The sequence below is a fragment of the Sorex araneus genome, chromosome 5 (genome assembly GCF_027595985.1).
Source record: "Sorex araneus isolate mSorAra2 chromosome 5, mSorAra2.pri, whole genome shotgun sequence".
Classification (NCBI taxonomy): Eukaryota; Metazoa; Chordata; class Mammalia; order Eulipotyphla; family Soricidae; genus Sorex; species Sorex araneus.
Genome location: NC_073306.1, coordinates 130,065,896 through 130,091,922, shown reverse-complemented (window position 1 = coordinate 130,091,922; position 26,027 = coordinate 130,065,896). Strand labels below are relative to the sequence as shown.

At 50.5% G+C, this 26,027-nt stretch overlaps 1 protein-coding gene across 1 annotated transcript; it reads left to right on the top strand.

Moving 5' to 3' along the window:
- The first annotated feature begins 249 nt into the window (after positions 1-249).
- On the top strand, positions 250-19,286 carry ZNF334 (zinc finger protein 334). Its single transcript, XM_055139664.1, has 5 exons — positions 250-548; positions 4,884-4,936; positions 10,922-11,048; positions 11,479-11,574; positions 17,132-19,286. The coding sequence occupies exons 1-5, from the start codon at positions 368-370 to the stop codon at positions 18,919-18,921; spliced, it is 2,247 nt and encodes a 748-aa protein (XP_054995639.1). The 5' UTR covers positions 250-367; the 3' UTR covers positions 18,922-19,286.
- The last annotated feature ends 6,741 nt before the right edge of the window (positions 19,287-26,027 follow it).

Here is a 26,027-nt window from a genome sequence, read left to right as displayed (position 1 = left end):
GGTCGGCTGCGTGCAAGGCAAACGCCCTCCCCCGCTGTGCTATCGGTGCAGCCTCTCACTTTTTATTTTCATTGTCTTTCTACCAAGAAGAGCCATTCCCATCTTTGTGTCCCTATTCACGTTTTTTTCCATGCCCCACAGTGGGGGGCAGGCGGGAGGAGTGGACTCATTTATACTGTTTTAAGTTCCTACAGAGAAGCGATGGGGCTATCACAGAGGAGCTGGGGCTACAAACAAAAGTAGAGAAGATGTGGGATCACGGGTCACCCAACTCGACCCCTGCAAAGCAGATTCTCTTTGAGGAGCTCCCCTGCCGGAGAGGGAGGGCGCAGAGTCCTCTGGGAAACGGCGACTCCAGTTCGGATTGATGACCCGGGGCGCGGAGCTAGGGAACTGGTCCTCGGCGGCTCCTTGTGCGCATGTGCAGCTCTTCCTCATTGTTCGGCCGCTTCCCTTGTCTCCTGCATCGCGCTGCGGAGGGTCGCGGAGCGTCGGGTCTGCGCGCCCCCTCGGTCTCCGGGTCCCCGCACCAAGGATGTGCGCTACAGGTGAGAATCTAGTCTGGAGGATGGCTTTGCCGGGCCTGGGGTAGGTTTGTGCCCACCCCCGGTGGAAGCAAAAACTTGCGCGGTCCCACTTGGGCCGAGATCCTACAGCACTTGTTTCTGAGTCTGTTCTGAGTGCGAAGGGCCAAGTGGCAGCGCCCGGGGGCCCTGGGAGCCTGAGGTTTTGGAGGTTTCGGGAAGCGCAGAGTGGGGGAAGCGCTGCGGGTGTCCTGGTCCCCATCAAACGCGGGAGTCAAGGATCCTTCTCAGCAGCTCCAGGAATTTGCATGCGCGCCCCCCCCATCCCCAGCCAGCTCCTCATTAGCGAGTCAAATCCAAGACCCCAACGGGTAGGAGAAAGAATTCTTTGAACATTTATTCTATGTCTGCAGGCCTGGGCCAGATGGTGACTGATTTAAGAGCTCAAGTTTGAACTAACACGGAGGAGTTCAAATTCTAGCTCTGCTCTCGCGTCTCCCTGGGTAAAATATGGTCCTCTGAAGACTCCTTTTCAGCAGCTGTAAAGTGGAGTCGTTCCTGAAACCAGCCCGAGGAGGATTGAGTAGGGAGCACCTGAAAAGCGCCGTCGGGGCGTTCATAGGCACCCGGGAAATGTTCCTTGCCTTTCAGTGCACTCATTAAGTCCTTGCACTTGTCCTCGAAGACTCCTCTGGAAAGCCAGTACTGCCGGCCCCACTTTATTTTATTTTATTTTTTGAACCACTTTCGGTAGTGCTTTCTCCTGACTCTGTACTCAGGAATCACTTCTGGAGGGGTTCAGGGGACTTATGGGGTGCTGGTGATTGAACCCAAGTCAACCGTGTGTCAGACGCTCTGGATGATCTCTCTAGCCCCAACCTTATAGAAAATCCTCCTGATGCGTGAAAGAAGGAGCTAGAACACAGACCTCTAAGGAAAGATCGGTCCCCACTGTTGTCCTGCTCAGCCGTCACAGTCCCCGGGAAAACTTGGGAGGCTTCTTCTCTCCAGCCTCTTGTGGATTTCTCCTCATCCCCTCAAGACCCCCGTAACGCAGAGGCCTCTAGACTTTCATTGTCCAGCTGCCCTGGCCAGATGATTCTCAAACAGGTGCATTTCTCACGCAGCAGAATCCCCCAGAGCACCTGATAAAAACCTCATTGAGGCTCAGATGGTAGATTAAATTCCTAGTTTCTGTCCCCCCCCAAAGCACACTATCTCTTTGGCAATGACATTCACTTGGGGGGTTTCTGTGAGCCCCCCTCTGCCCCTACAACAGTCCAACAGTTTGTGGGCTCCACCTGAATCAGATGTGGGGAGACCCCCAAGAATTGGCATTCGGTCAAGATCCCAAGGGCCACCAGTTGTGCGGGGCTCGGGGCCACATCTAGAGAACGTTGTAGGGGAAAGAGAACTAACTATGAGTGAGCATCACATGCTCTTCTAAGGAAAGAGGGATGAGGAGTTCCCCCAAACCTCAGAGCATCCTTACAGGGGGAGGGCAGAGTGCCCGGAAACTAGCAGATTTTCTCTTGAATTGGTCCGAGCACTTCCTGATGCTTCAGCCGGGATTCACTGCTCAGTGCAGTTCATGTCAATGATGGTGCTCGGGGCAGGTGTGGCTCAGTGGAGGCGGGGCTTGAGTGGGCGTGGTCCAATGAAGGCGGGGTCGGGTGGGCGTGGTCCAATGAAGGCGGGGCGGTGGGGGCGTGGCGTGTCTGGGCATGGCTCTGGTGGGAGTGGCTCTGGTGGTCGTGGCTGGGGAGGCGGGGCTCCGCAAAGGCCAGTATGAGCCATGGTGAGCAAGGAGCTGGACATTGGAAGGCTCTGGGAGAGATGGAACTCCTGGAGTGATGGGTAAATGATATGTCCTGGAAGGCAAGGCCAAGCCGACTCCTCTTTTTCTGGAAACTTCTCTCCGTGCTCTTAATTCTCCAAATCCAACCCTGGATTCCTCCCAGCCTTCAGACCACATCCACCAGCAATCTGGGCTTTAGGACTTGCTATCATCCCAGCCCCAATTTCTGCGTTGACAGGATTCAGGGAGGATTTCAGCGTTGAGAGCATTTTGCCATATATATATCTGTATATATATATATATATTTTACTTTTTGGGTCACACCTGGCGATGCACAGGGGTTACTCCTGGCTCTGCACTCAGGAATCACTCCTGGCAGTGCTCAAGGGACCATATGGGATGCTGGGAATCGAACCCGGGTCAGCCGAATGCAAGGCAAACGCCCTATCAGCTCCGCTATTGCTCCAGCCCCTCATATATTTTTTTAATTAAATTATTTATTTATCTTCGGGTTTGGGCCACACATGGCGATGCTCAGGGTTGTTCCTCCTGGCTCCGCACTCAGGAGTCTCTCCTGGCAGTGCTTGGGAGACCCTCTGGATGCCAGGGATGGAACTCAGGTTGGCTGTGCGAGAGGTAAATGCCCTACCTGCTGTACTCTCTGCAGCTCTGCATTCTGCCTCATTGTAAAGTGAAGAAAAAAAAAAAAAGGATCCAGGAAGATAACCCAAGTGGTAGAGCTTTGTGTGAGCCTGAGTTTGATCCCTGGCACTGCAAGACCCCCCTGAGCACAGTGGGGTGTGGCCCCCCAACATTGCACGGCCCCATCATGCACTGCCGTATCCAACCCTACCCTAAAACACGGAGTGAAGGTGTCAAGTAGTGGGCCTGAGGAGGTAACTCACACAGGGGGTAAGCGCCAGGGTTCGGGTCCTAGCCTATGCCGGTTAACTTTCTTCCCCTCCGTTTCCCGTCTCTGACCTGGGCCCACACGGTGTCCTGGCTTTGCTCTAAGAGAGAGCTGAGGCAGGGCGTGCACAGGCCTCAGAACAAGGCCTGAGGCGTGATCGCTGTCCTGCCTGTCACTCTAGATCCCATCACACGGAGAGTGTCTTAATCTGGTCTGCATTGCTCATTTGACACGGGTTCGGCAGGAGCCCCAGAGCTATTCCCGAACCCGGCCCGGTCCCCAGAGTCACTCATGAGCCAAAGCAAGTTTCTTGTGTGTTTGCTTGTTTTGGTCTTGGGGCCACACTGGTGATGCTCGGGGGTTACTCCTGGTCCTGCACTCAGGAATCACTCTTGTCGGTGCTCAGGGGACCACATGGGGTGCTGGATTGGCCTCAGGCAGGGCAAGCACCCTACCCACTGTAGCATCATTCTGGGCCCCCAAAACAAGTTTCTTAATAAACCTTTGCAGATGCTGAAACCAAAGAATAAAGCCCTTAAAAAAAAATGTAGGAGTACTGCTATAGCACAGTGGGTAGGGCGTTTGCCTTGCGCACGGCCAACCCAGGTTCGATTCCTCCGCCCCTCTTGGAGGGCCCGGCAAGCTACCGAGAGTATCCCACCCACACAGCAGAGCCTGGCAAATTCCCTGTGGCGTATTTGATATGCCAAAAACAGTAACAACAAGTCTCACAATGGAGACGTTACTGGTGCCCGCTCGAGCAAATCGATGAACACTGGGACGACAGTGCTACAGTGCTACTGCTATTTATTCAGCCACTGATTCAGCTGACTGGATAAAACCCTTTTAAAAGAGAGCTTCCCTTTCTGTTGTCACGAATTTCTCATCACTCTCAGACCTCGAGAGAAGTCAAAAACAAATAAGCCGCTCTCCATAAGAGGGTTGTTGTTTTAGTGCTCGCTTATCGGGAATGTCCGAGGCACGCCTGAAGAAGAGGCTGACTCCATGCCCTGCCTCAGCCTCAGCCACAGGCAAAGGGCAGGGGGTCGTTTATCTAGACTCCCACCCTCAACAACCACTCACAGCCCCTCCCCCCATTGCTGCTGTCCTCTGTGGGGTTATTCTGCAGGACTCCGGGGCATCTAAGGGTTCAGAATCTGCCTAGTGACAGACCAAACGTCTGTAGAATGTGTGTGTGCTGGGGTCTGTTCGGCCCTCGCTCCCTTGGGCTTGCACTGCTCTCCCTGATGTAAAACTGAAGGGGGCACTTGGTTGTCAAGAAAAGTAGGGGCTGGAGCAATAGCACAGCGGGGAGGGCATTTGCCTTGCACGCGGCCGACCCAGGTTCAATTCCCAGCATCCCATAGGGTCCTCCGAGCACCGCCAGGGGTAATTCCCGAGTGCAGAGCCAGGAGTGACCCCTGAGCATCGCCGGGTGTGACCCAAAAAGCAAAAAAAAGAAAAGAAAAGAAAAGTATATTGTGACTCTCCCCTACTTTTTGGTTCCATGTGGTTATCCTGGGACCACAGGGTCCCCTCCACAGACCTGCCCCTCTGCTTCGGGGACACGGAGGCATTTGTCAGCTGCTGAGGCGCCTCAGCCACTCTCGGGGCATTTCTCCTGACTCCTCTGCTCTCTCCTTCCCTCCAGCGGCGCCTTCACCGTTGTCTGATCTGGTCCAGAAGCGAATGGGCGTGGCACAGGTGAGATAGCTGCTTGTTGCTCATCATCCCCGAGGCCCCCATGCTTGAAACAAGGCTTTTAGTTGCTGTTGTTTTCTCATTTATTTTTTCCTGTGCTCTTATCTTGTTCTTTTGTTATCCCTCCTAGTGGTTTGGAAGATCTGCATTTTTGTTTTTGTTTTTTTTTGGTTAGTTCCATTCTTCATACTTCGTATTTGTTTTCGGTTTTTTTTTTTGATTGTTTAAAAATATTTTTTAATGAATCACTGTGAGATGCAGTTACAGACTTACAAACTTCCATGAGTGTGTTTCAGTCATACAATGATCAAGTACCCACCCCTCCACCAGTGCCCATTCTCCACCACCAATGTCCCCACCATCCCTCCCGCCACCCCCCTCTCCTCACCCCTCCTCTAGTCTGCGTTTTCTTTTAATTCTATTCTTGCTTTCTTTTCATTCTATTCTTGTTTACTTCTTTAACACACATGTAAGCATATTTTCCTATCAATTCCAAGAATCGTTTCAATAGTAGCACTGAACCAAGATAGACTCTTCCCTCCTCTCACATTTCCTAGAAAATCTCAAAATGCTTTTCAAAGATTTCTCTTTTCTATTTACACAGTAGTGTGGAGGGGTGGGGGGACTTTGTTAGCAGTGACATCAAGCTCTCTAGTTATTTAAACAATCATTTTAATTTTAATGTATATTTCCTGATTTTTTTATGTTAGAAATTTGAAGATATGGGAATAAAATTAGAATAACTAGCCGCCATATTACCTAAAATGTAGGTTGCTTCCAGTTGTATAATTTAGGTGACGGTAGTATTAGATTGGTACTTGCCTTATGCCTTTATCTATCTCTGTGGGGTTTTTCTTTTTAATTTTAGGCCACCCCTGGTGGTGTTTAGGACTTACTCCTTGCTCTGTGCTCCGGGTTCATCCTGGCAGGCTCGGGACGACTGCTAGAATGCCAGGGATTGATCCCGATTCAACCCCAGCAAGGCAGGCTGTACTGTCTCTCCAGCCCTCTCCTCACTCCCTTCTTACTCCGAGTGTGAGTGTCGCACATGTAAGGAACTTTTCAAGACTTTGTAGCTATTCTAAGGTCTCCGACTTAGAAATCTGTGCAGATGGAGAGCTCGAGTCCCAGTCTGGTGCCAGTGGAAAATCACAGCGTGACTCCCTCTCACGGCGGGGAGTGAGTCTTCAGCAACTTCGAGCTGGGAAGTGGGTTGCGGGGTGGGGGGGGGCGGGGAGAGGGGTGTTGCCAGATGAGTCTCGAGGCCTGTCCAAGTGTGTCCAACACTGAACATGTGCTGTTTATCTGTGGTTCCAATGGAACAGGGCGCCTGTTACATTCTGTTTAGTAACAGGACTTTCTCGATCTGGCGCTCCTGCCCCGTGGGTAGAAAGTGGCCCTTGCAGATGGCAGCTCCGGGTTCTCCCACCACGTCTGACCCTCCTCCCCGCCGAGCTGACCTGACTCCGGCTTCTCCCTCCCACCTCCGTGCCACATTGCAGGAATCCTCAGTCCTGGGACAAACTCAAAATCTGCCTCCCTGCCTTACTGAGCTGGCCCCGGCGTGCAACCCTCCCTCCTGCCCCACCCGCCCTGCCTCCCCCTCTCTGGCCTGATGGGAACGCTCTTTTCCTTCCATTCCTCTTGCCTGCCCACCATGAGTCCCTGGTCCTGAGTTCCTACTTAGGATTCTGATGGTTCACAAGAGAGCCCCGACCAGGAGGGTCTCTACAGACAAGCTCCCCGTGGCGTATTCGATATGTCAAAAACAGTAACAAATCTCCCAATGGAGATGTTACTGGTGCCCGCTCGAGCAAATCGATGAGCAACGGGACAACAGTGCAGTGCTACGGTGCGTGTTGCCTGAATGATTGACAAGTTCTGGTGTTTGGGCCTGAAAGGTCTTTCCTGGGAAGATCCAGGGAAAACATCCTTCTCCCATGCCTCCTGGCGTTCTGAGTCTCGAGAAGCCGGGTGGTAGCACCCTCCCCGTTCCTGCCCCCCACAACCCTCAGGCCACCTGCTGCCTCCCTTCCGTCACCCAGAAATGCTGCTTGCATTTTGTCTTTCCGTTTTTTCTGCGTTTTTATTCTCTATATCCAGAGATATGCTCACTTTTGTCATCTGTCACTCCGGCTTCAGTTTTTTCTTTCGTGGGTTTTTTTTTTGTTTTGTTTTCGTAAGCTGAGCTAAGCCACAAAATATTTACTCTTCGCCCATTGTTTCTTATTTTTCTTGCCAGCACCTCTCATTTTATATCCATTTGGAGATACCCATTTGGTATCTCTTCTTCTGATTGCTTTTCTTTTTATCAGTGAATCCCTGTGATGTACAGTTACAAACTTATGAACTTTTGTGTTTGCATTTCGCTCATACAGTGATCGTTTACCCATCCCTCCACCAGTGCCCGTTCTCCTCCACCAACGATCCCAGCATCCCTCCCACCACCCCCACCCCATCCCCCACCCCCCCACCCTGCCTCTGCGGCAGGGCATTCCCCCTTGTTCTCTCTCCTTTTGGGTGTTGTAGTTTGCAATAGAGGTATTGGTGGTGGTGGTGTCAGGAATCGAACCCAGGGCCACACCCAAGGTAAAACATTAAATCTAACCACTGAGTTACAGCCCAAGCCTCAATTTGGTTTCTCAAAAATCATTCTCTTTGGGCCGGAGACACAGCTCAGGGGAGTAAATACTTTGCATGCAGGAGGTCTGGGTTCGATCCCTGGCCCCTCAGCACCCCCAGAGCAATGAACAGGAAGTATTTCCTGAGTACCACTAGGTGTGGCCCCAAACCAATGTGTGTGTCCATTCTCTTTAAGTCCTTAGCAATTAATTGGTTTTCATCGTCATCCATCTATCCTCCTTGGACGCTCATAGAGGTTTGTAGATGTCCTGCTGGTCTGAACTGCATTTCCTGCCGTCTACTTTTCACATGGTATTTTCCCCTCCAGCACCTGGGCCAAATTTTGCTTTCTGTTTGACTAGGAAAATTAACTCCTAGGCGAGGCCGGGAAAGAGTCCGGTGGTCACAGCCCACGTTAGGTTCCGTCCTTGGCATCACATGACGCCCCACTCTGCCAAGTACAGTGCCGGAGTGCCCGGGGGAATCCCTGCATGGGCTACAACCTCAGGCCTGGCACTGAACTGCTAGGTCAGCTGGTGGGGCCCCTGGCCCTCCTGAGCACTGCTTGGGAGCCCCCTGCCCCCCGTACACGAAACTTCATTAGATACGTTTCAGGGCCTGGCGTGAGTCAGCGGATATAGGGATCGGTTTCCTGTGAGGTGTTCCTTGATGAAAGAATGATTTAGGCCTCTTACGTGAGCACGGGGACCTGTGTGCAGACGGCCTCCTCTTTAGGCCGCGCCCAGGGCCAGAGAGGGACACAGAGGGACAGTGGCTCGTCTCATGACTGAGCACCTGAGTTTTCCCCTGGAGCTGCCATCAAATAAAAGCACTGGGCAGGGTCCGAGCACAGCACCTTGCTTTTCTCGAGCGCTCTGGGATGTATCGGGCTTCTTGTTCCCTCTTTCTATAAGCTACTGACTGATTCTCTTAGCAGTGATCGCTCGCTCCCAAATCTCTGCTGCTCCTACGTTAAACCAGGTGTCACCTGTCCTAGTCCCCCATTACCTACTTCCGTGACTTCCCTTTAAAATGGGTCTTTCCAGGAGGCTGGAGCAATAGTTCAGTGGACCGAGCACTTGCCTTGCACACGGCTGACCCGAGATCAATCCCCAGCAACGCCAAGGGTGCCCTGATCCCCGCCATGCGTGAGCCCTGAGCATGGAGCGGGAGACAGCCCTGAGCAAGGCTAGGTGTGCCACCATCCCTCCCCCACAAATAAAATTCAGTTAAATGAGTCATCTGGGGCCACAGAGACACTCAATGCAAGGTTGGCATGCAGGAGTACACCCCAGGCACCACCAGGATGGAGCCAAGAGTAGCCCCCATGTAATTCTGGGTGTAGCTCAAAATTCAAAAATAATCTTTTTAAAGAAAATTGAACTTCACAGCCTTAACACTAGCAATATTTTGGGTCAATGATCTGTTCCAGAGGCAACTCTCTGCATCGCGGGTTAGTTAACAGTCTCTCTGGTCTCCCCCAGAAGTACCCTTTCCTCGTCTGTGACAGTGAACAATGTCTTCCAACATTGCCAAAAAAAACTCAAATCATGGGGCTGGAGTGATAACACCGCAGGTAGAGCTTTGCCTTACACGCAGTCAACCCAGGTTTGATTCCCAGCATCCCATATGGTCCCCTGAGCTCCACCAGAGGTTATTTTTGAGTGCAGAGCCAGGAGTGACACCTGTGCATTGCTGGGTGTGACCCAAAAAGCAATAAAAAAACCCAAATCATGTCTTGGGAACCCCCACTTTAGGATGCCCCCTTCTGCTTCTAGCATATTGCCCCAAAATAGAGGTGCACACACACACTCCAACATTCTGTGTTCCCTTTGTCCCAAGAAGTAGGGTAGGGTGCCAGCTCTAAGGAGCTGTGAATGATGATCAACCAGGGTAGGGAACAGAAGGAAGTGCCAGGATGCCTTTTGATACTAAGAAAATTAAGAGTGTAGAGGACCAAACATGATAATGTCTCAGTATCTGTATTGCAAACCATAATAATTGCCCAAAAGGAGAGACCGAGTAAGAGGGAAATTGTCTACCATAGAGGCAGGGGGAGGGTTGGGATGAGGGGAGGAATACTGGGGACATCGGTGGTGAAAATGTGTACTGGTGGAGGGATGGGTGTTCGATCATTGACTGAAACTCAAACATGAAAGCTTTGTAACTGTATCTCATGGTGATTGAGAAGAAAGAAGAAAGAAAGAAAGAAAGAAAGAAAGAAAGAAAGAAAGAAAGAAAGAAAGAAAGAAAGAAAGAAAGAAAGAAAGAAAGAAAGAAAGAAAGAAAGAAAGAAAGAAAGGGAGGAAGGAAGAAAGAAAGAAGAGAGGGAGGGAGGGAGGGAGGGAGGGAGGAAGGAAGAAAGAAGAGAGGGAGGGAGGAAGGATGGAAGGAAGGAAGGAAGGAAGGAAGGAAGGAAGGAAGGAAGGAGAGAAAGAAAGAAAGAAAAAAGAAAGAGAAGAAAGGAAGGAAGGAGAGAAAGAAAGAAAGAAAAAAGAGAAGAAAGGAAGGAAGGAGAGAGAGAAAGAAAGAAAGAAAGAAAGAAAGAAAGAAAGAAAGAAAGAAAGAAAGAAAGAAAGAAAGAAAGAAAGAAAGAAAGAAAGAAAGAAAGAAAGAAAGAAAGAAGGAAAATTGAGTGTTAAGTTTAGCTTTTGCTATATGGTGGGAGTCATACCATAATTATAAATATAAATAAATACACTAAGGGACTTTTCCTCAGTCCTCCAGGACTTTTACTGACAGGGTGGCTAAGTGATTGGAGACCAATTGTTTACAGAAGAAAGTCCAAAATCTCTGCGTCTGTCCGCTTAGCACTCCTCACGCTCTTTTTGTTCTTCAAGCCCCACCTTGGTCCATCCCGCTGCCCTCCCTGCATTTCCCTTCCCTTGGGGTGGTTGGGACGTGCCCCTGATTCATGCAAATCCCCGTCTCGCCTGCAGTCTGACTGGCATCTCCCGGGGAAGCACAGCTTACACCAAGCAGGGGGCTGAACCTCCTCCTGCCCTTTCCCCAGCACACTACCTTGGACACCCACTTCTCTCCTGGTCCCATACTGCATCATGACAGAGGAATGTTTGTGTAGAAAACCTCCCTGTCGGCATGTAAACATCTTAAGAACAGGGACGGTGACTCCAGCCAGCTGAGCTAAGTAGAGGAACTGAAACCGACTCAATCTGTAAACCGAGGAAAACCTCCTACCTGCTATTACTTGCTTCTCCCCCAAAGCGGGACACAAAGGAAGGTGCATGCTTGACCTCCTGGGGGACATTTCCTGGTCACCTCCTAGTGAACGCAGTCTGCACTCTTCTGCCCGTTTTCTCTGGCCCCGGCCATGCACACTCAGACTGACAGCGTGGGCTCTTGCAGGGGTCCGTGTTGTTCGGCGATATATCCGTGGACTTCACCCAGAAGGAGTGGCAGCTGCTGGACCCCACCCAGAGGCGCCTGTACAGAGACGTGATGCTGGAGAACTACAGACACCTGGTTTCCCTGGGTGAGCACTGCGTCCCGAGTCCCGCCCAACTCCCACCCTTCCTGTTTGGGGACCAGAACGCTCTCGATCGAGGGATTGAGCTTTCCCATTCAAAAACCCTCTTAGCTGGGGCTGGAGCGATAGCACAGCGGGGAGGGCGTTTGCCTTGCACACGGCCGGCCCGGGTTCGATTCCCAGCATCCCATAGGGTCCCCTGAGCACCGCCAGGAGTGATTCCTGAGTGCAGAGCCAGGAGGAACCCCTGTGCATCGCCGGGTGTGATTAACGAAGAAAAAAATACCCTCTTAGCATGTAGCCGCATATCCCCGGGAAAGTCCTTCTAGGCGGTGAGCCTCCTCCTGTAAAGCATTGAAAGCTTCTCCTTATGGATTCGCCAGAGAGCCCGATTTCTAAGCACTGCTGCCATATTCCCTGTCATTCCCCATCCCAGGCCTCTGTGCTACCAAACCCGAGCTGATATCCAAGCTGGAGCGAGGAGAAGAACCGTGGGTACTAAAGAGAAAACTCACAACTCCGAGGCCCACAGGTGAGTACCCGGGGTCAGACAGGACGGGAAAGGGAAGCTTCTGGAAGCGGCGGCCCACGTGGCCGGAGCAGGGGGTTGTTCTGGTGGAGACGGGTTCTGGAAATCTCTCCGAAAGGCCTCAAACTTTGGAAGGGATTCAAGAAAGAACAGATGGTTGCCAGACCTGTGTCAGGCCTCCAAATATCACACTCTAGATAAATCTTCTTTGTTTTCTGCCTGACTTTTATAGCGAGGCATTTGCGTGGTGTTTATGGAATCCAATTAACAGGCTCATTCAAGAGCTTCACTCCCTTTTGTTTTCTCTCTGTTCAACAAAGACCCTTGTCTGTCGCTTTCTGTACCAACAAGTGAGCACTTCTTGTTGAATTCTTCTGTTCCCCGACATTGATGAGGAACCTGCCATGCACTAGTCACATTCCCAGTGTGGGAGGTTGAGAAACATTGTATCTCTTCCTGTAGCAAAGGATCCAGTGAGCAAATGAAGGCAACCAGCCTTCTGAAAGATTCCTTAGATGCACAGAGAGATGGACAGGGAGATCTGCTTTAAGACGGGCCTTCGGGATGGGCCTCTGAGGAACTGAACAATTGAACAGATAAAGTAAAATAAAGTTTGGGGGCTGGAGCGATAGCACAGCGGGGAGGGCGTTTGCCTTGCAATGCGGCTGACCCGGGTTCGATCCGAGGCATCCCATAGGGTCTCCCCAAGCACCGCCAGGAGTAATTCCTGAGTGCAGAGCCAGGAGTAACCCCTGTGCATCGCTGAGTGGGACCCAAAAAGGAAAAAAAATTGAAATGAAGTTTTAAATAAAGGGATTGGGTGAGTCATGAGTTATCTGAGATATTTCCTGGTCAAGAAAGCAGCAGGTATTAGGCCCTTCGAGATGAGATGAGAATGAGTTTAGTGAAGTCAGAAAATACCAAAAGGGGGGCTGGAGCAATAGCACAGCGGGGAGAGCGTTTGCCTTGCACGCAGCCGACCCGGGTTCGAATCCCAGCATCCCATATGGTCCCCTGAGCACCGCCAGGAGGAATTCCTGAGTGCAAAGCCAAGAGTAACTCCTGTGCATGGCCGGGTGTGACCCAAAAAGCAAAAAGAAGAAAAGAAAAGAAAACACCAAGAAAGTGTAAGACCAGAGAGGGATGTGTGGGGAGAGGGCAGGTAACAGGTAACGGCTGAGAGCTCACGGGGGCAAGATGCTCTAGCCTGATAAGCCTGGATTGCGGTGTGAGGGGATTCCTGGGAAGGGGATTCCCTCTGAGCAGGACCTTTGGGGGTCAGGAGATGCAGAACTCCAGCCAGAGAAACTCAGAAAACCCAGCCCTTGTGGTAGCAGGGAGATCCAAGGGACAGTGGTAGCCCCCAAAGTGAAAAGGGAGCAACGTGATTTTACCCTTTGGGGAGGGGGCGTGTTTGGGGACCATACCCAGAAGTGCTCAGGACTTACTCCCGACTCTGCACTCAGGGATCACTCCTGGCAAAGTCCAGGGGACTATATGGGATACAAGGGATTGAACCCGGGCCAGCCGTGTGCAAGGCGCAAACCGTACCCACTGTACTATTTCCCCGGCCCCACAAGGTGTTTTTTAGGAGGAAGATCTAAATTCCAAGGTGCTAACGGAAGTGTCAAATCAGCATTGCTCCTTCTTTTCCCAAAAGTTATCCAAAGGCTGCCAGGGAATTTTTTTTTTAAATATCAACTTCACTTTCACGGGAGGTAAGAGACAGCTGGGGAGAGGGGGAGTGGAAAAATAACCCAGAGCAAGAAACATCAGCTTAGGTATGGAAATAGAAGTCAAGAGAAAGCATGCCACACACCCGTGATAGAGTAGAGGCTGGGGGAAAGTAGTGTCAAAACAGATGGGTTACACCATACTGACTTGCAGGTTTTGCCACAAATGTTGGACCCGGGACAAGTGGCAAAGCTATCCCGGCATCAAAATGGGACAGCATAAATGCATGGTCTTGATGCAAGCTGTTATGACTCGAGAGACAGGGTCCCCATAGGGAAGAACAAGCCAAACTGGCCTGAGGACTTAGTCTGGGATTTACGGTAGAAGCCTCACTTGCTCTCAGAGCCCGGAGAACTAAATCTGGGATCTTTATCTCTTCCTGGGTTTATCCAAACGACTGCAAGTATTGGTAAGAAGTAGAATTAAATTGTTTGACTAATTGTGTGACTTAATTGTTTGATATGTACGACTAGAAGGAAAGAGAAGAGCAATATAGCTATCCCTGGGAGACAGGGCATCTCCTGGAGTCTATCTTCCCCAGAGAATTGCCTCTGCGGGAATGTTTTACCTCTGCACATCACACAGATATGCAGTCCTATACCTCTGGCCCCTCAGGTGTTCTATAAGCATGCTAGCCGCTCTGCATTAATGGGCCATTTTCACTATCAGGCTGGTGTCCCCCCCCCCCCCGTGTCTGTCTGTCTGTCTGTCTGTCTGTCTCTCTCTCTCTCTCTCTCTCTCTCTCTCTCTCTCACTCAGAACTCTGACCTTGGGCACGTCACCAGCCCCTCTGCACCCGTGTTTGTTTTCACTTCTGACATGGCAGGGAGGTGAGGCTGGTACCCAGACTCCGGGCATCCTTTGAAGAATTCAAATCGGCTTCCACATTCAGCACAGGGCACAGTGCCTGGGCCGTGCCCAGCATCTACATCTACAACCCAGCAGGTTGTTGACGTCAGGGGAGGCGGGGGGCGCTGCATGGCCAGATACAACGGTACAACCACGCCTCCCTCCCAGGCAGAGACACGGCAACGGGAGAGGACGGGGGCACCGTGAAGGATGGGAGAGGGTCTCCTGGTGGGCCCCTCTGCGTGTCCCTCTCACCCGCCGCGTGAGGCACAACGCAAGATGAGTGACTCCCCAGGGACATGGCTGAATGGTAGAGCTCCTCTCTCTCCTCTCTCTCTCTCTCTCTCCCCTCTCTCTCTCTCCCTCTCTCTCCCCCCTCTCTCTCCTCTCTATCTCCCTCCTCTCTCTCTCCCCCCTCTCTCTCCTCTCTCTCCCCACCTCTCTCTCTCCTCTCTCTCCCCACCTCTCTCTCTCCTCTCTCTCTCCTCTCTCTCTCTCTCTCTCTCTCTTTCTCTCTCTCTCTCTGTGTCTCTCTGTCTCTCTGCTGGGGAGCCCTGGGAGGACGGGAGGCAGCCCAGCCACCAAACACACATGTCATTGAAGCACTCCCATATGCTTTGTGAACTCACCAGAGGTTTTGGGGTTTTGTTTTGTTCTTTGCCCATGAGGTGGTGCTACTTTTGGAAGCTATATAGGTTGTAGGTAGGGTTCAGTCCAGGGTATATGCAAACTAAATCCATGAGAGCATTGTTTGTGGACTAGCTGCTGGAAATTCATAAAGCACACAATTAAATATCCTGGAGTGATGAAAGCTTTCAGCACTGTGAATATGGAAAACAATTGCTTGACTGTGGATTCTCAATGTATGTTTAAAAATCTAATATAAATTCCAAGTCATTTTTTCCCTACAAGCTTATTGGCTTCCATTTGCCTTATCTGCTACAGAAAATTCATCTGTGTTTAAGCTTACAATTGATGTTCTTGCATAAAATAATAATTGCAAAGAATAATAATGACCCAGTGCTAAAAAATACAAGACCAAAAACAAAAACTAATAAAGGCCCCAGGGACAAACGGGGGTGCTTGATTTCTCCCAGAAAGGAAATATAAAAGAGGAAGAGCCCATGCTCCAAAGTATAATTTAAAATTGTGTGACAGAGAACAACTGTCGGTAAAGTAAATGATGGCCTCAGACGAGGGGGAGTAGGCTTGCCAAGTCACATGACGAGTATTGATTAACCAGTAGAATCATATTATAGCACCAGCAATCCAAGTACACACATATGTGGATGGATAGAGAGAAAGGTGAACTAAGGCTTTATTATCTACAGAGCAGTACCTTACGAATGCTAACTTCTAGGTTCTAGTAATTATACTACAGCACCTTAATTCTCTAGGTAAGAGGTCTTACTTCTGGGAAATTGACTTGAAACCCAAAAAGGGACCACCAGGCTCTACTGGATCCTGTTGCAAGCAAGGTTTGTCCTCAGCACATTCTTTAGATATTGTTCTTCTACACCATAGCTGGCCTGGAGCGATATCATAGCGGGTAGGGCGCTTGCCTTGTATGCAGCCAACCCGGATTCGATTTCTCCGCCCCTCTCGAAGAGCCTGGCAAGCTACCAAGAGTATCTAGCCTGCACAGCAGAGCCTGGCTAGCTGCCCATGGCATATTCGATATGCCAAAACCCAGTAACAACAAGTCTCACAATGGAGACGTTACTGGTGCCCACTCGAGCAAATCAATGAGCAACGGGATGACAGTGACAGTGACACCATAGCTATGTGAACTGATAAGATCGCAATCCTAGGACTGATCTCTAGACCTTAAGAAATGAGTTGCTCATAAATTTCATTTGGAGTCGATGGGCAGAAGGAGAGAAGGAAGAGGAGGTTGGGAGCATGTAGAGTGGATCAAGAGTTCCACTGCAGGGACTGGAGCGATAGCGCAGCGGGGAGGGTGTTTGCCTTGCACACGGCTGACCCGGGTTCGATTCCCAGCATCCCATAGGGTCCCCTGAGTACAGCCAGGACTAATTCCTGAGTGCAGAGCCAGGAGTAACCCCTGTGCATCACCGGGTGTGACCCAAAAAGAAAAAAACAAACAAACAAAAAATCCCACTACAGTAATTAACATATGCCAGAGAAGGAAACTATGGTTCTCTGATTTGCCTCCTGACCACATCCTTTGCTTTATTATTTCCCTTACTGGCCCTTCAGGTTTTCTTCTGTCCCTAATCTTTTCAGGGGCCCACACTCAGTGGTGCTCAGGAGTTACTCCTGGCTCCGTACTCAGGGCCCACTCCTGGTGGGCACGGGGACCTTATGGGTTACTGGGGATCAAAACCGGGTTGGTTGTGTGCAAGACTAACGCTCTACCCGCTGTGCAATCTCTCTGGACGCCGTGTCTCTAATCTATTTCCCCATTCTCTGACATTCCCTCCATCCTAGAAGTGATTATTTTCCTGACATTACTTTGTTCTACTTCTCCACCTTTTATGTTATATTCCAAACTCTTTACCCAGATAGAGGCCGTATTTGTATCAAGATAAGGCAACATGTATTAATTTCTTAACTTTTTCTTTTTCTAAATAGTATGTACTTTTTGCCTTTGTTTTCATATTACCAAAAAGAAAGAGTAGGTAAAATATCTTCTGAAGAGCTATTTTATCCCAGAATATAACTGAAACCCAAGGATCAACCCAAGCACCAACTTTTGTGTTACTCTCTTCCTTAAGAAACGTGTAGAAACCCAGAGAGATAGTGTAGCAGGTAAGGTACTTGCCTTGCATGTGGCCAACCCTGGTATCAGTCCTGGCCCCTCTGGAAGTGAACCCTATGCTCAGAGCCAGAAATAAGGAATAAGCCCTGTGCAATGCCAAGTGTGTCCCCCAAACAAACAGAAATAGTAATAATCAAAAATAAATTAAAGAACAAATATTTAAAATATTAATTTATTAATTTTTCCTATTTCTAGCAATCGAGGGAGCTGACCACATGGAGAGAAGTCAAGAAAAGAAAGATCAAGATTCAAGACAAACTCTATTTATCAACAACCAGGAGACGAAGGAGAAAAGCAAAACATTAGGACACGTTTTTAATATGGCTGTGAAACCTTCGAGAATAGTCCACCCGTGTGGCTGTCTTGGAACAAGTGGGTCCACAATGACTTTTAGTAATAGAAGTCATGTAAGAAAAAAATCTAACGATCTCAATGAGGATGAGTGCCTTGGCGAGAAAACTCACACAGGGAAAAGATCGTATGAAAATGATGAAAAAGAGAAATCCCACACGCACAAGGAGGACTCAAGTCGACATCAGAAGAAATCGGCCTTGGAGCCGCTTCTTGGATGTAATAATTGTGCGAGCGCCTTTCATAAAGAGACTGTCTCTGTTGCACGTCAGAGTGCTCGGGCCAGAGAGAAAGTCTCTGAGGAGGATACATCTGAGCAGGCCCTCAACCAAAAATCAAGGCGAGGTGCTCATCCAAGAACACTGAGGGACAGGAAACCACATGAATCCAGTAAAAATGGGAAACCTCCATCCCAGACTCTCACGGGGGAGAAACACGAATGTGATGCATTTGGGAAAGCCCTTCCCAAGGCGTCAGACCTCACTCGACGTCAGAGGAGACTCATAGGCAGCAACCCTGAGGCGGGGGAGGGACCTGAGACAACCCTGCAGGAGCCGTGCCACACCCCACAGGGGAGAACCCGTGCAGGGGAGAAACCCTTGGAGGGTGATGAACTTGGAAACGCCTTCCACGAAAAGCCAGCCCTTCCTCAACCTCAGAGACACCTCGCCACAGAAAACCCCCAGGAACAGGAGGATGGGGCTGGCACCGCTAAGGAGTCACACTCCATTAGCCACCAGAGCAATAACACCAGAGAGGGAAGCTTGAAAGGCCGTTCACGTGACGAGGCCTCTGGTGAGAAGTCCACACGCGCTCAGCGACAGAGAACTCACAGGGCGAGGGAGCCCAAAGAGTGCAGGAAGCCTGGGGAGAGCTTAAACAAGCCGCCACCCGTCACTCAGAATCCGAGAGCTCAGAGAGGGAAGAAAACCTACGACTGCGACAAATGCGAGAAGATCTTCCAGAAGAAAATGCAGCTCTCTCAGCACCAGACCACGCACACGGGGAAGAAGCCCTACGAATGTAGTGAATGCGAGAAGTCCTTCTCGGTCAAGTCCAACCTCACGGAGCACCAGCGGACCCACACGGGAGAGAAACCGTATGAATGTCACGAATGCGGGAAGTCTTTCTGTCAGAAGTCAGCCCTCACGGTGCACCAGAGGACCCACACGGGGGAGAAGCCGTACCGGTGTAATGAGTGTGGAAAAACCTTCTGTGTGAAATCAAACCTAACTCAGCATCAAAGGACCCACACAGGGGAGAAGCCCTATAAATGTGACAAGTGCTGGAGATCGTTCTGTGTGAAATCTAACCTCGTGGTCCACCAGAGGACTCACACGGGGGAGAAACCCTACAAATGTCCCGAATGTGAGAAGACTTTCTATGAGAAGTCAGCCCTCACCAAACATCAGAGGATTCACACCGGGGAGAAACCCTATGAGTGTCACGAATGTCAGAAGACCTTCAGCCAGAGGTCGGCGCTCACCAAACATCAGAGGAAAACGCATAAGAGAAAAACTCCTCCGAAGGCTCTCCAGGAGCAAAAGGCCACATCCACTAGTCAGACCCACGGAACTCCAGCTAAATCTCAAGGGACACAAGGGACAAAGCCTTCATCTGTCAGTAACAGCTAACTGAAATGGGACGATTAGTCTAGAACTGAGATCCTTCATAAAAAAAAAAGGTCAACTAAGATTCAAAAATATTGAGGTGAAGTAGGTAATTTTTAGAAATACGAATTAAAATGTTGAACTGTTTCTCACTCAAAGTCATCTTTAGATGTGGTTCCAGATTTACTGCAGGGGTGAAAATCATGGGTTGCTCTTAATAGCGTGTCGCTGCGAAGCTTTTGTAAATGCATGGATAATTTGTCATGGACACGAGAACATTAAACAGGTATGTGGAAACCTTCCGAGGTACATTGTACCAGGGATTGGTATGGAGTGCGTGAGAGTGCTATATGAACGATGCTCATGAACTTTGAGTGTGTTAGATGTGCTTAGAGAAACCCATCACTGAATCTCAGAAAGCACAGGATACATCATAAGTGAAAACCGAGTCATTGTGTAGCACCTGGACCAAAAACTCCACTTCCCGACATATACCCTAAAACAGCAGTTCTCAAAAGTATCCTAAAGCGGGGCTGGAGCGATAGCACAGCGGGTAGGGCGTTTGCCTTGCACGCGGCCGACCCAGGTTCAAATCCCAGCATCCCACAGGGTCCCCTGAGCACCACCAGGGGTGATTCCTGAGTGCATCGCCAGGTGTGACCCAAAAAGCAAAAAAAAAAAAAAGTATCCTAAAGCGTGTTGGGGATGAAAGTAAGAAAATATTTGATATGGGGATCATTTGTCACTCTGACAGGTCACAGGTATTTGGTGAGTACAAAAGCCAAAGTTAGTTCTGTGCAGGTGTCAGTAAAAGATCAGAAAGAAAAGACTCAGCCATAATGCTGGTATCGCCATCAGAGAAAACCCTGCCCTAGAGAAACTTCCAGGCTTGTACCCACAGACACGTGCAGGAACATCCACTGAGCATTGTAGCAATTGCCGAATTGATTTAGCAAAGTAATGAAAAAGCCATTAATGATATATTAGGTAAAAGTTGGTCTGACCATATAGATATACACCAATGAAAAGAAATTTTATTCTATCTTAAAGCAATGATGTTGGACAAAAGGGGAAAATAAAGATGCCGTGTTATTGCATTTATATAAAGAGCAAAAACAATTCCACAGTGTATATGTAAAGGCAATAAAACACAATGGAAAATGGATTGTTACCACAAAAATATAGAATAGCTATTGCATCATGGAGCATTGAGGTCCCTACACTTAGAAAAAGAGTAAACTTCATATTTCTTTTACCCCTCAGGGGACCTGAGGTTAAAATAAGTGGTGCTGGGAATTAAACCTGGGCCTCTAACCTGCAATGCATGGGCTCGGCTCATTGAGCCTGACCCCCCTGCTTTTCTCTGACTCAATTTCAGGCTTCTTAAAAGAATCGTGAGTACACAGGTGTTCCTTTTCTTATTTTTCTTACTCTGATACAACTATCATGTATACATACAAGCCTCACAATGGAAACATTATTGGTGCCTGCTCAAGCAAATCGATGAGCAATGGGATGACAGTGATAAATATATATATATATATATATATACATATATATATGCTTTCACATTTTCAAGAAACAGATTTGAAGTGATGGCATTAGAGTGTCAGCCATTTCTCTTGCACAGTCAACCTGGGTTTGAACCTCGACACCCCATATGATCCCCTGAACCCACCAGGAGTGATCACTGAGCACAGTACCAGGAGTAAACCCTGAGCATCACCAGGTGTGACCCCCAAACCAACCCCTAAACCAAAAACAAAGCCTATTAGCCACAATAATGTTTGGGTGTCAATCACCATCAAGATTGGTCTCTCAAAGTCTGGTTTTCTGATTTCAAAACCTCCACAACCACCTTCCCAAGTGCCTGTGCCACCTGACTCTAACCTTCTTGAATTTCTTAGTTCTGTATCCCCATTATATATGTCCCTATGTCCCCTTCGTTCCCTCATGTGTCCTCAAGTTTTTAATAATAAACTGAACATTGACCAAAATATGAAGTGAAATAGAAAACCAAAGTTCAGTAAAGACTCTATAAGATTTGGGGGCTCGAGCGATAGCACAGCGGGTAGGTGTTTGCCTTGCATGTGGCCAACCCAGGTTCGATCCCTGGCATCCCATAGGGTGCCCCTGAGCACCACCCGGAACAACCCCCGAGCATCAGGTGGGTGTGACCCAAAAAGCAAAAACTTTTTAAAAATAAATAAAATTTCACCACAAATAGTATGAACCCATTGAAATCACACACCAGAAGCAGAGACGTCTATTTGTAGGTGACGAAAAGGCAAAATCTGAAGCAGGGAGATAGTACACGCGTGTGTGCACATGTCTGATCTGCGCCAGACTGGGGTTCAATTTCCAGCACCCCACGGACCCCAAGCACTGCGGGGCTGGGGCAGCAGCGGGATCTCCTCAGGGCCCCTGCATTGACCGGTTGCTGAGAGGCTCCCCCCCGAAGCCCCTCCCCACACAAAATGAAGTCTAGTTCTGTTTGGATAGCAAATATATATATATATACATATATATATGCATATAGTAACAAATGTCGGTCTTCATTGCCCTGATCCTGAAAGAGCACCCAATACACCATCGGGTTACACTAGCACACGACAGGGACAAATGGAGATGTTACTGGTGCCCGCTTGAGCAAATCGATGAACTACTGTCCTCCAGTTGTTCACTGATTTGCTCGAGCGGGCACCAGTAACATCTCCATTGTGAGACTTGATGTTACTGTTTTTGGCATATTGAATACGCCACGGGTAGCTTGCCAGGCTCTGCCATGCAAACGAGATACTCTTGGTAGCTTGCCGGGCTCTCCGAGAGGGGCGGAGGAATCGAACCCACATTGGCCGCATGTAAGGCAAACGCCCTACCCGCTGCGCTATCGCTCCAGCCCAATATATATGTCTATTTGTCTCAAATCAGGTGATAAAGGAGACCGGAAAGAAACAGAACTGGGGGCAAATGTGTTTTTAACCATCATTCACGGCCCACGTTCTGTGATCACACGTGCAACCCAAGCGTGTTCTTAACCATGCGCTATTCTTCAGCCTCTCCTAAAAATATGGCCCTGTGGGGAAAGCTTCTTAGGAAATCTCCATATGAAAATGCACCCAGACGCCCGGCTTTGCTGGTGTAAACTAATGTCTTTAACCTTTCTCGGTCAGCGGACTCGCAGGAAGCTCTGGAAAGGGCAGGGAAGGGAAGGGACTCTCGAGCGTGTCTCCAATGATTGATGGATGGAGCTCCCGGGCTGTCAGTCCCAAGGAGGGAGCTCTGAAAGCTCCTTGTTTTGACTTCATTTAGAATGATGGACCGGCCGCAGAGAGTGGGCAGCTTGACTTCTACCCCTGACATTGCCTGCAGTCTGCCTTGATTCATCTTTAGAACGAAGGGGCAGGTTCACGTAACATCATCGTCTGTCTGGGCTTCTAAAACCATCGACAGAGCAAGTTATAAGCAGCAAAGATTTCTAACGGTCCTGGAGCCTGGGAAACCGGAGACCAGAGCAAGCACGATCCGATCCGTGGCCACTGAGGCCCCGCTGTGACAGTGACGGGATGGGGAGGAGGACGGGCTATGGGGTCTCCTCATTCCTGAGGGCTGCACCCACAGACCTAATCACCTCCCCAAGACCCCGTGTGAGATTTACGGGAAGCACAGAAAGGTCAGTCCACATTCTTACCATGTTTTTCCAGCATTATCTGTCTGAAGAATTCATTAAAGGGCAGAAAGCCAGAGGTGGGGCTCTGGGGAGTATGAGAAGGGCGGGGGGTGGGGGGGAACAGGTCTGCGGGGAAGGGGTTTGCCTTGCACGTGGCCAACTCCCTGAGCCCTGCCAGAAGTGGCCTTGGAGTGCAGAGCCAGCAGTCAGCCCTGAGCACAGCTGGGTGTGCCTAAAACCCAAAGGAAGGAAGGAAGGAAGGAAGGAAGGAAGGAAGGAAGGAAGGAAGGAAGGAAGGAAGGAAGGAAGGAAGGAAGGAAGGAAGGAAGGAAGGAAGGAAGGAAGGAAGGAAGGAAGAGGAAGGAATAGAAAGGAAGGAGGAAGGAATAGAAAGGAAGGAAGAAAAATAAGGAAAGGGAGGGAGGGAGGGAGGGAAGGGAGGGAAAGAGAGGGAGAGAGGAGGGAGAAAGAAAAGAAAAGGAAGGAAGGAAGGAAGGAAGGAAGGAAGGAAGGAAGGAAGGAAGGAAGGAAGGAAGGAAGGAAGGAAGGAAAGAGAGAGAAAGAAAGAAAGAAAGAAAGAAAGAAAGAAAGAAAGAAAGAAAGAAAGAAAGAAAGAAAGAAAGAAAGAAAGAAAGAAAGAAAGAAAGAAAGAAAGAAAGAAGAGAGAGAGAGAGAGAGAGAGAGAGAGAGAGAGAGAGAGAGAGAAGGAATGAGTGGTGGCTAGAGATGGCTCGAGTACGCCTTGAAGTATCCCTGAGATTTGATTTTCTCCCCGCGCCTGATGTAACTGTCTTGCCCAGGACACGCTTTTGCAGACACCCAATCACCAGCCTTCCCTGGGGAGTTCCTGCCAATCCGCTGCTCAGGCTTCTCTGCGGATTGTGTCCTTGTAAGCCTTCTGCGGCCCGACAGTCTGCGAGCGTGACAGGGTGAATTCTGCATACTCTGAACCCCGCTGGGAGCTGTTTCCCGGGGCGGAGAGGTAGGGCAGCAGGTATGGCGCTTGCTTTGCACGTCGTCCACCTGGGCTCAATCCCCAGTACCCCCAAGAGGGTCCCCCCAGCTCAGGGGTGATTCCTGAGCACAGAGCCAGGAGGAAGCGCTGAGCACTGCTGGGTTATGGGTCCCCAAAACAAAACAAAAAAAACCTGTTTTTGTCCCAGCACCGGCCCCTTGATTCTCCTCTCGGAGCAACGGTGAGTCGCATTTCACTGGGGTTTTACTCCCGGCAGACAGGACCTGACGCACGCAGTGAAAAATTCTCCAGGCACAAAACACAAAAGCTCGTGAAACCTCCTTAAGAGCCAGTGTGGGGGCTGGAGCGGTAGCACAGCGGGGAGGGCGTTTGCCTTGCATGCGGCCGACCCGGGTTCGATTCCCAGCATCCCATAGGGTCCCCTGAGCACCGCCAGGAGTAATTCCTGAGTGCAGAGCCAGGAATGGCCCCTGAGCATCGCTGGGTGTGACCCCCCCAAATAGAAAAAGGGCCCGTGTGTCTCTGAAAGACCCTCCTGCCCCGGTCTCTCAGCTCCTACCCCAGAGCAGGCCCGCTAGGGCCGCCAGAACAGACGCTGCTGCCACGCCCGGGACTCCCGGAGCTTCGGGAAGGAGAGCCACCTCCTCCAAGCTGGCCTCCTCCGCCCAAAGAGCAGCGTCAGAAAATCCCAGCACCCAAAGGCAGGAAATGATTGGATTGGGGATTAATATTTGATTTCCTGGGGCCATTACGTCGGGCTGAGTGTGCTGACAGACTCCGAAAGGGTTCAAGTCCACGTCTGGGTCTCGGGAAAGCACGAAACCAAAGGCCAACAGTCCTGCGGTTTTAACCTTCCGCTGCCACCGGCTCCTTTGGGACGTGGGAGAACTCAGTCCTCCAAGCCTCAGTTTTCCTGCCGGTTAAATACGGACGTCTGGGCCCAGGGATGTGGCTCGTGGCGAAGCGTCTGCCCTGCATCCCCGAGGCCGAGGGTTTGGTCCCCAGCTCCACTCCACAGGGCTGAGTGTGGACCCTGGCACCCGCCCTGCCGCCCGGCCCGCACTGCGCCCACCCCCGTGATGCCAGCCAAGGGCGGGGAGGGACAGTGCCACCTCAGCTGGGCAAGTCAGCCCGGGACGCAAGAGCCCGCCCTGGTGCTGGTCCCCAGCGTCCCGAGATGCCTGGCAGTGGTGGCTCCGGGGAGGAAGGAGCTGACGTGAGTGGCAGCGGGTGACAGCGATGGCTTTTACTCAGGAGCCAGCTCCGTGTTCTGTGACATCGACTCTTCAGAACGGGCTGATGGGAATTTCCCATCTCGGAAATTAGAAAATCAAGGCTTAGGGAGGTAGTATAGTGGTTAGCACACTTGCAGGCTCCCAACCCGTGTTTGACTCCCAGCGCCATCTCTTGGGCCTCACTTGGGGGCCCCTGAGCACCCCCAGGTTTGGCCCTCGAGACCTCCAGGTACGGCGGGGGTGGCCTGACTGGCCCTGGGCAGTGCAGGGTCCACACAGCATCACGTCTCTTCTCGGATTCTGTTTTTTCTTTTTTTCTTTTTTTTTTTTGGCTTTTTGGGTCACACCCGGCGATGTTCAGGGGTGACTCCTGGCTCTGCACTCAGGAATGACTCCTAGCGGTGCTCAAGGGACCAGACGGGCCGCTGAGGATGGAACTCAGGTGGGCCGAGTGCAAGGCAAACGCCCTCTCCACTGTGCTATTGCTTCGGTCCGTTTCCTCGGATTCTTGCATTGAACCAACGTCCTGGTTGACTGAGAATCGCCAATGGAGACCCCCCCCCACCCCTGGGCTTCCTGAGCACTCTCGGGAGAACCCCAGCCCGGCCCCCGGAGAAGAGAAGAGGGGAGGCGGAGAGAGTCGAGGAGAAGAGAGGCGAGGCTGAGAGGTTTACAGATATTTCTCAGACTGACGGAGCTGAAAGGAAGCGAAGTCGGAGCGCCTGGAACACAGCCCAGTTCCCTCTGGCTCCGACACGCCTGCTCTCTCGAGTGCCAGTCTGTGCTGTCATCGCCTTTTCCAGGTCAGCCCATAATATTCATTTTCCTCCTAACTCCAAGAAAACTCTGCCTTTTGGGGGCGGGAGGCAGTGCAGAGGTTAAGGGGCTTGCCTTGCGTACTGCCAGCTCCGCTTCAATTCCCAGCATGGAACAATGGTCCCCTGAGCACCACCAGGAGTGCTCCCTGAGCACAGAGCCAGGAGTAAGCCCTGAGCACAGCCCGGTGTGGCAGACAAACAAAGACTAAATCAAGAAAAGCCCTGACTGAAGGCCCAGCAGAGCAAACATCTGAACTCTAAAGGAGAAACGTTTTTGAAAGCAGAGAGGGAGAGAATGGCTGTCCAGAGGCTGTGTTCTTTGGCTTTTGTTGAGGAGGGGTCACTCCCAGTGATGCTCAGAGGTTACTCCTGGCTCTGCACTCAGGAACTACTCTTGGCGATGCTCGGGGGACCATATGGGATGCTGGGGA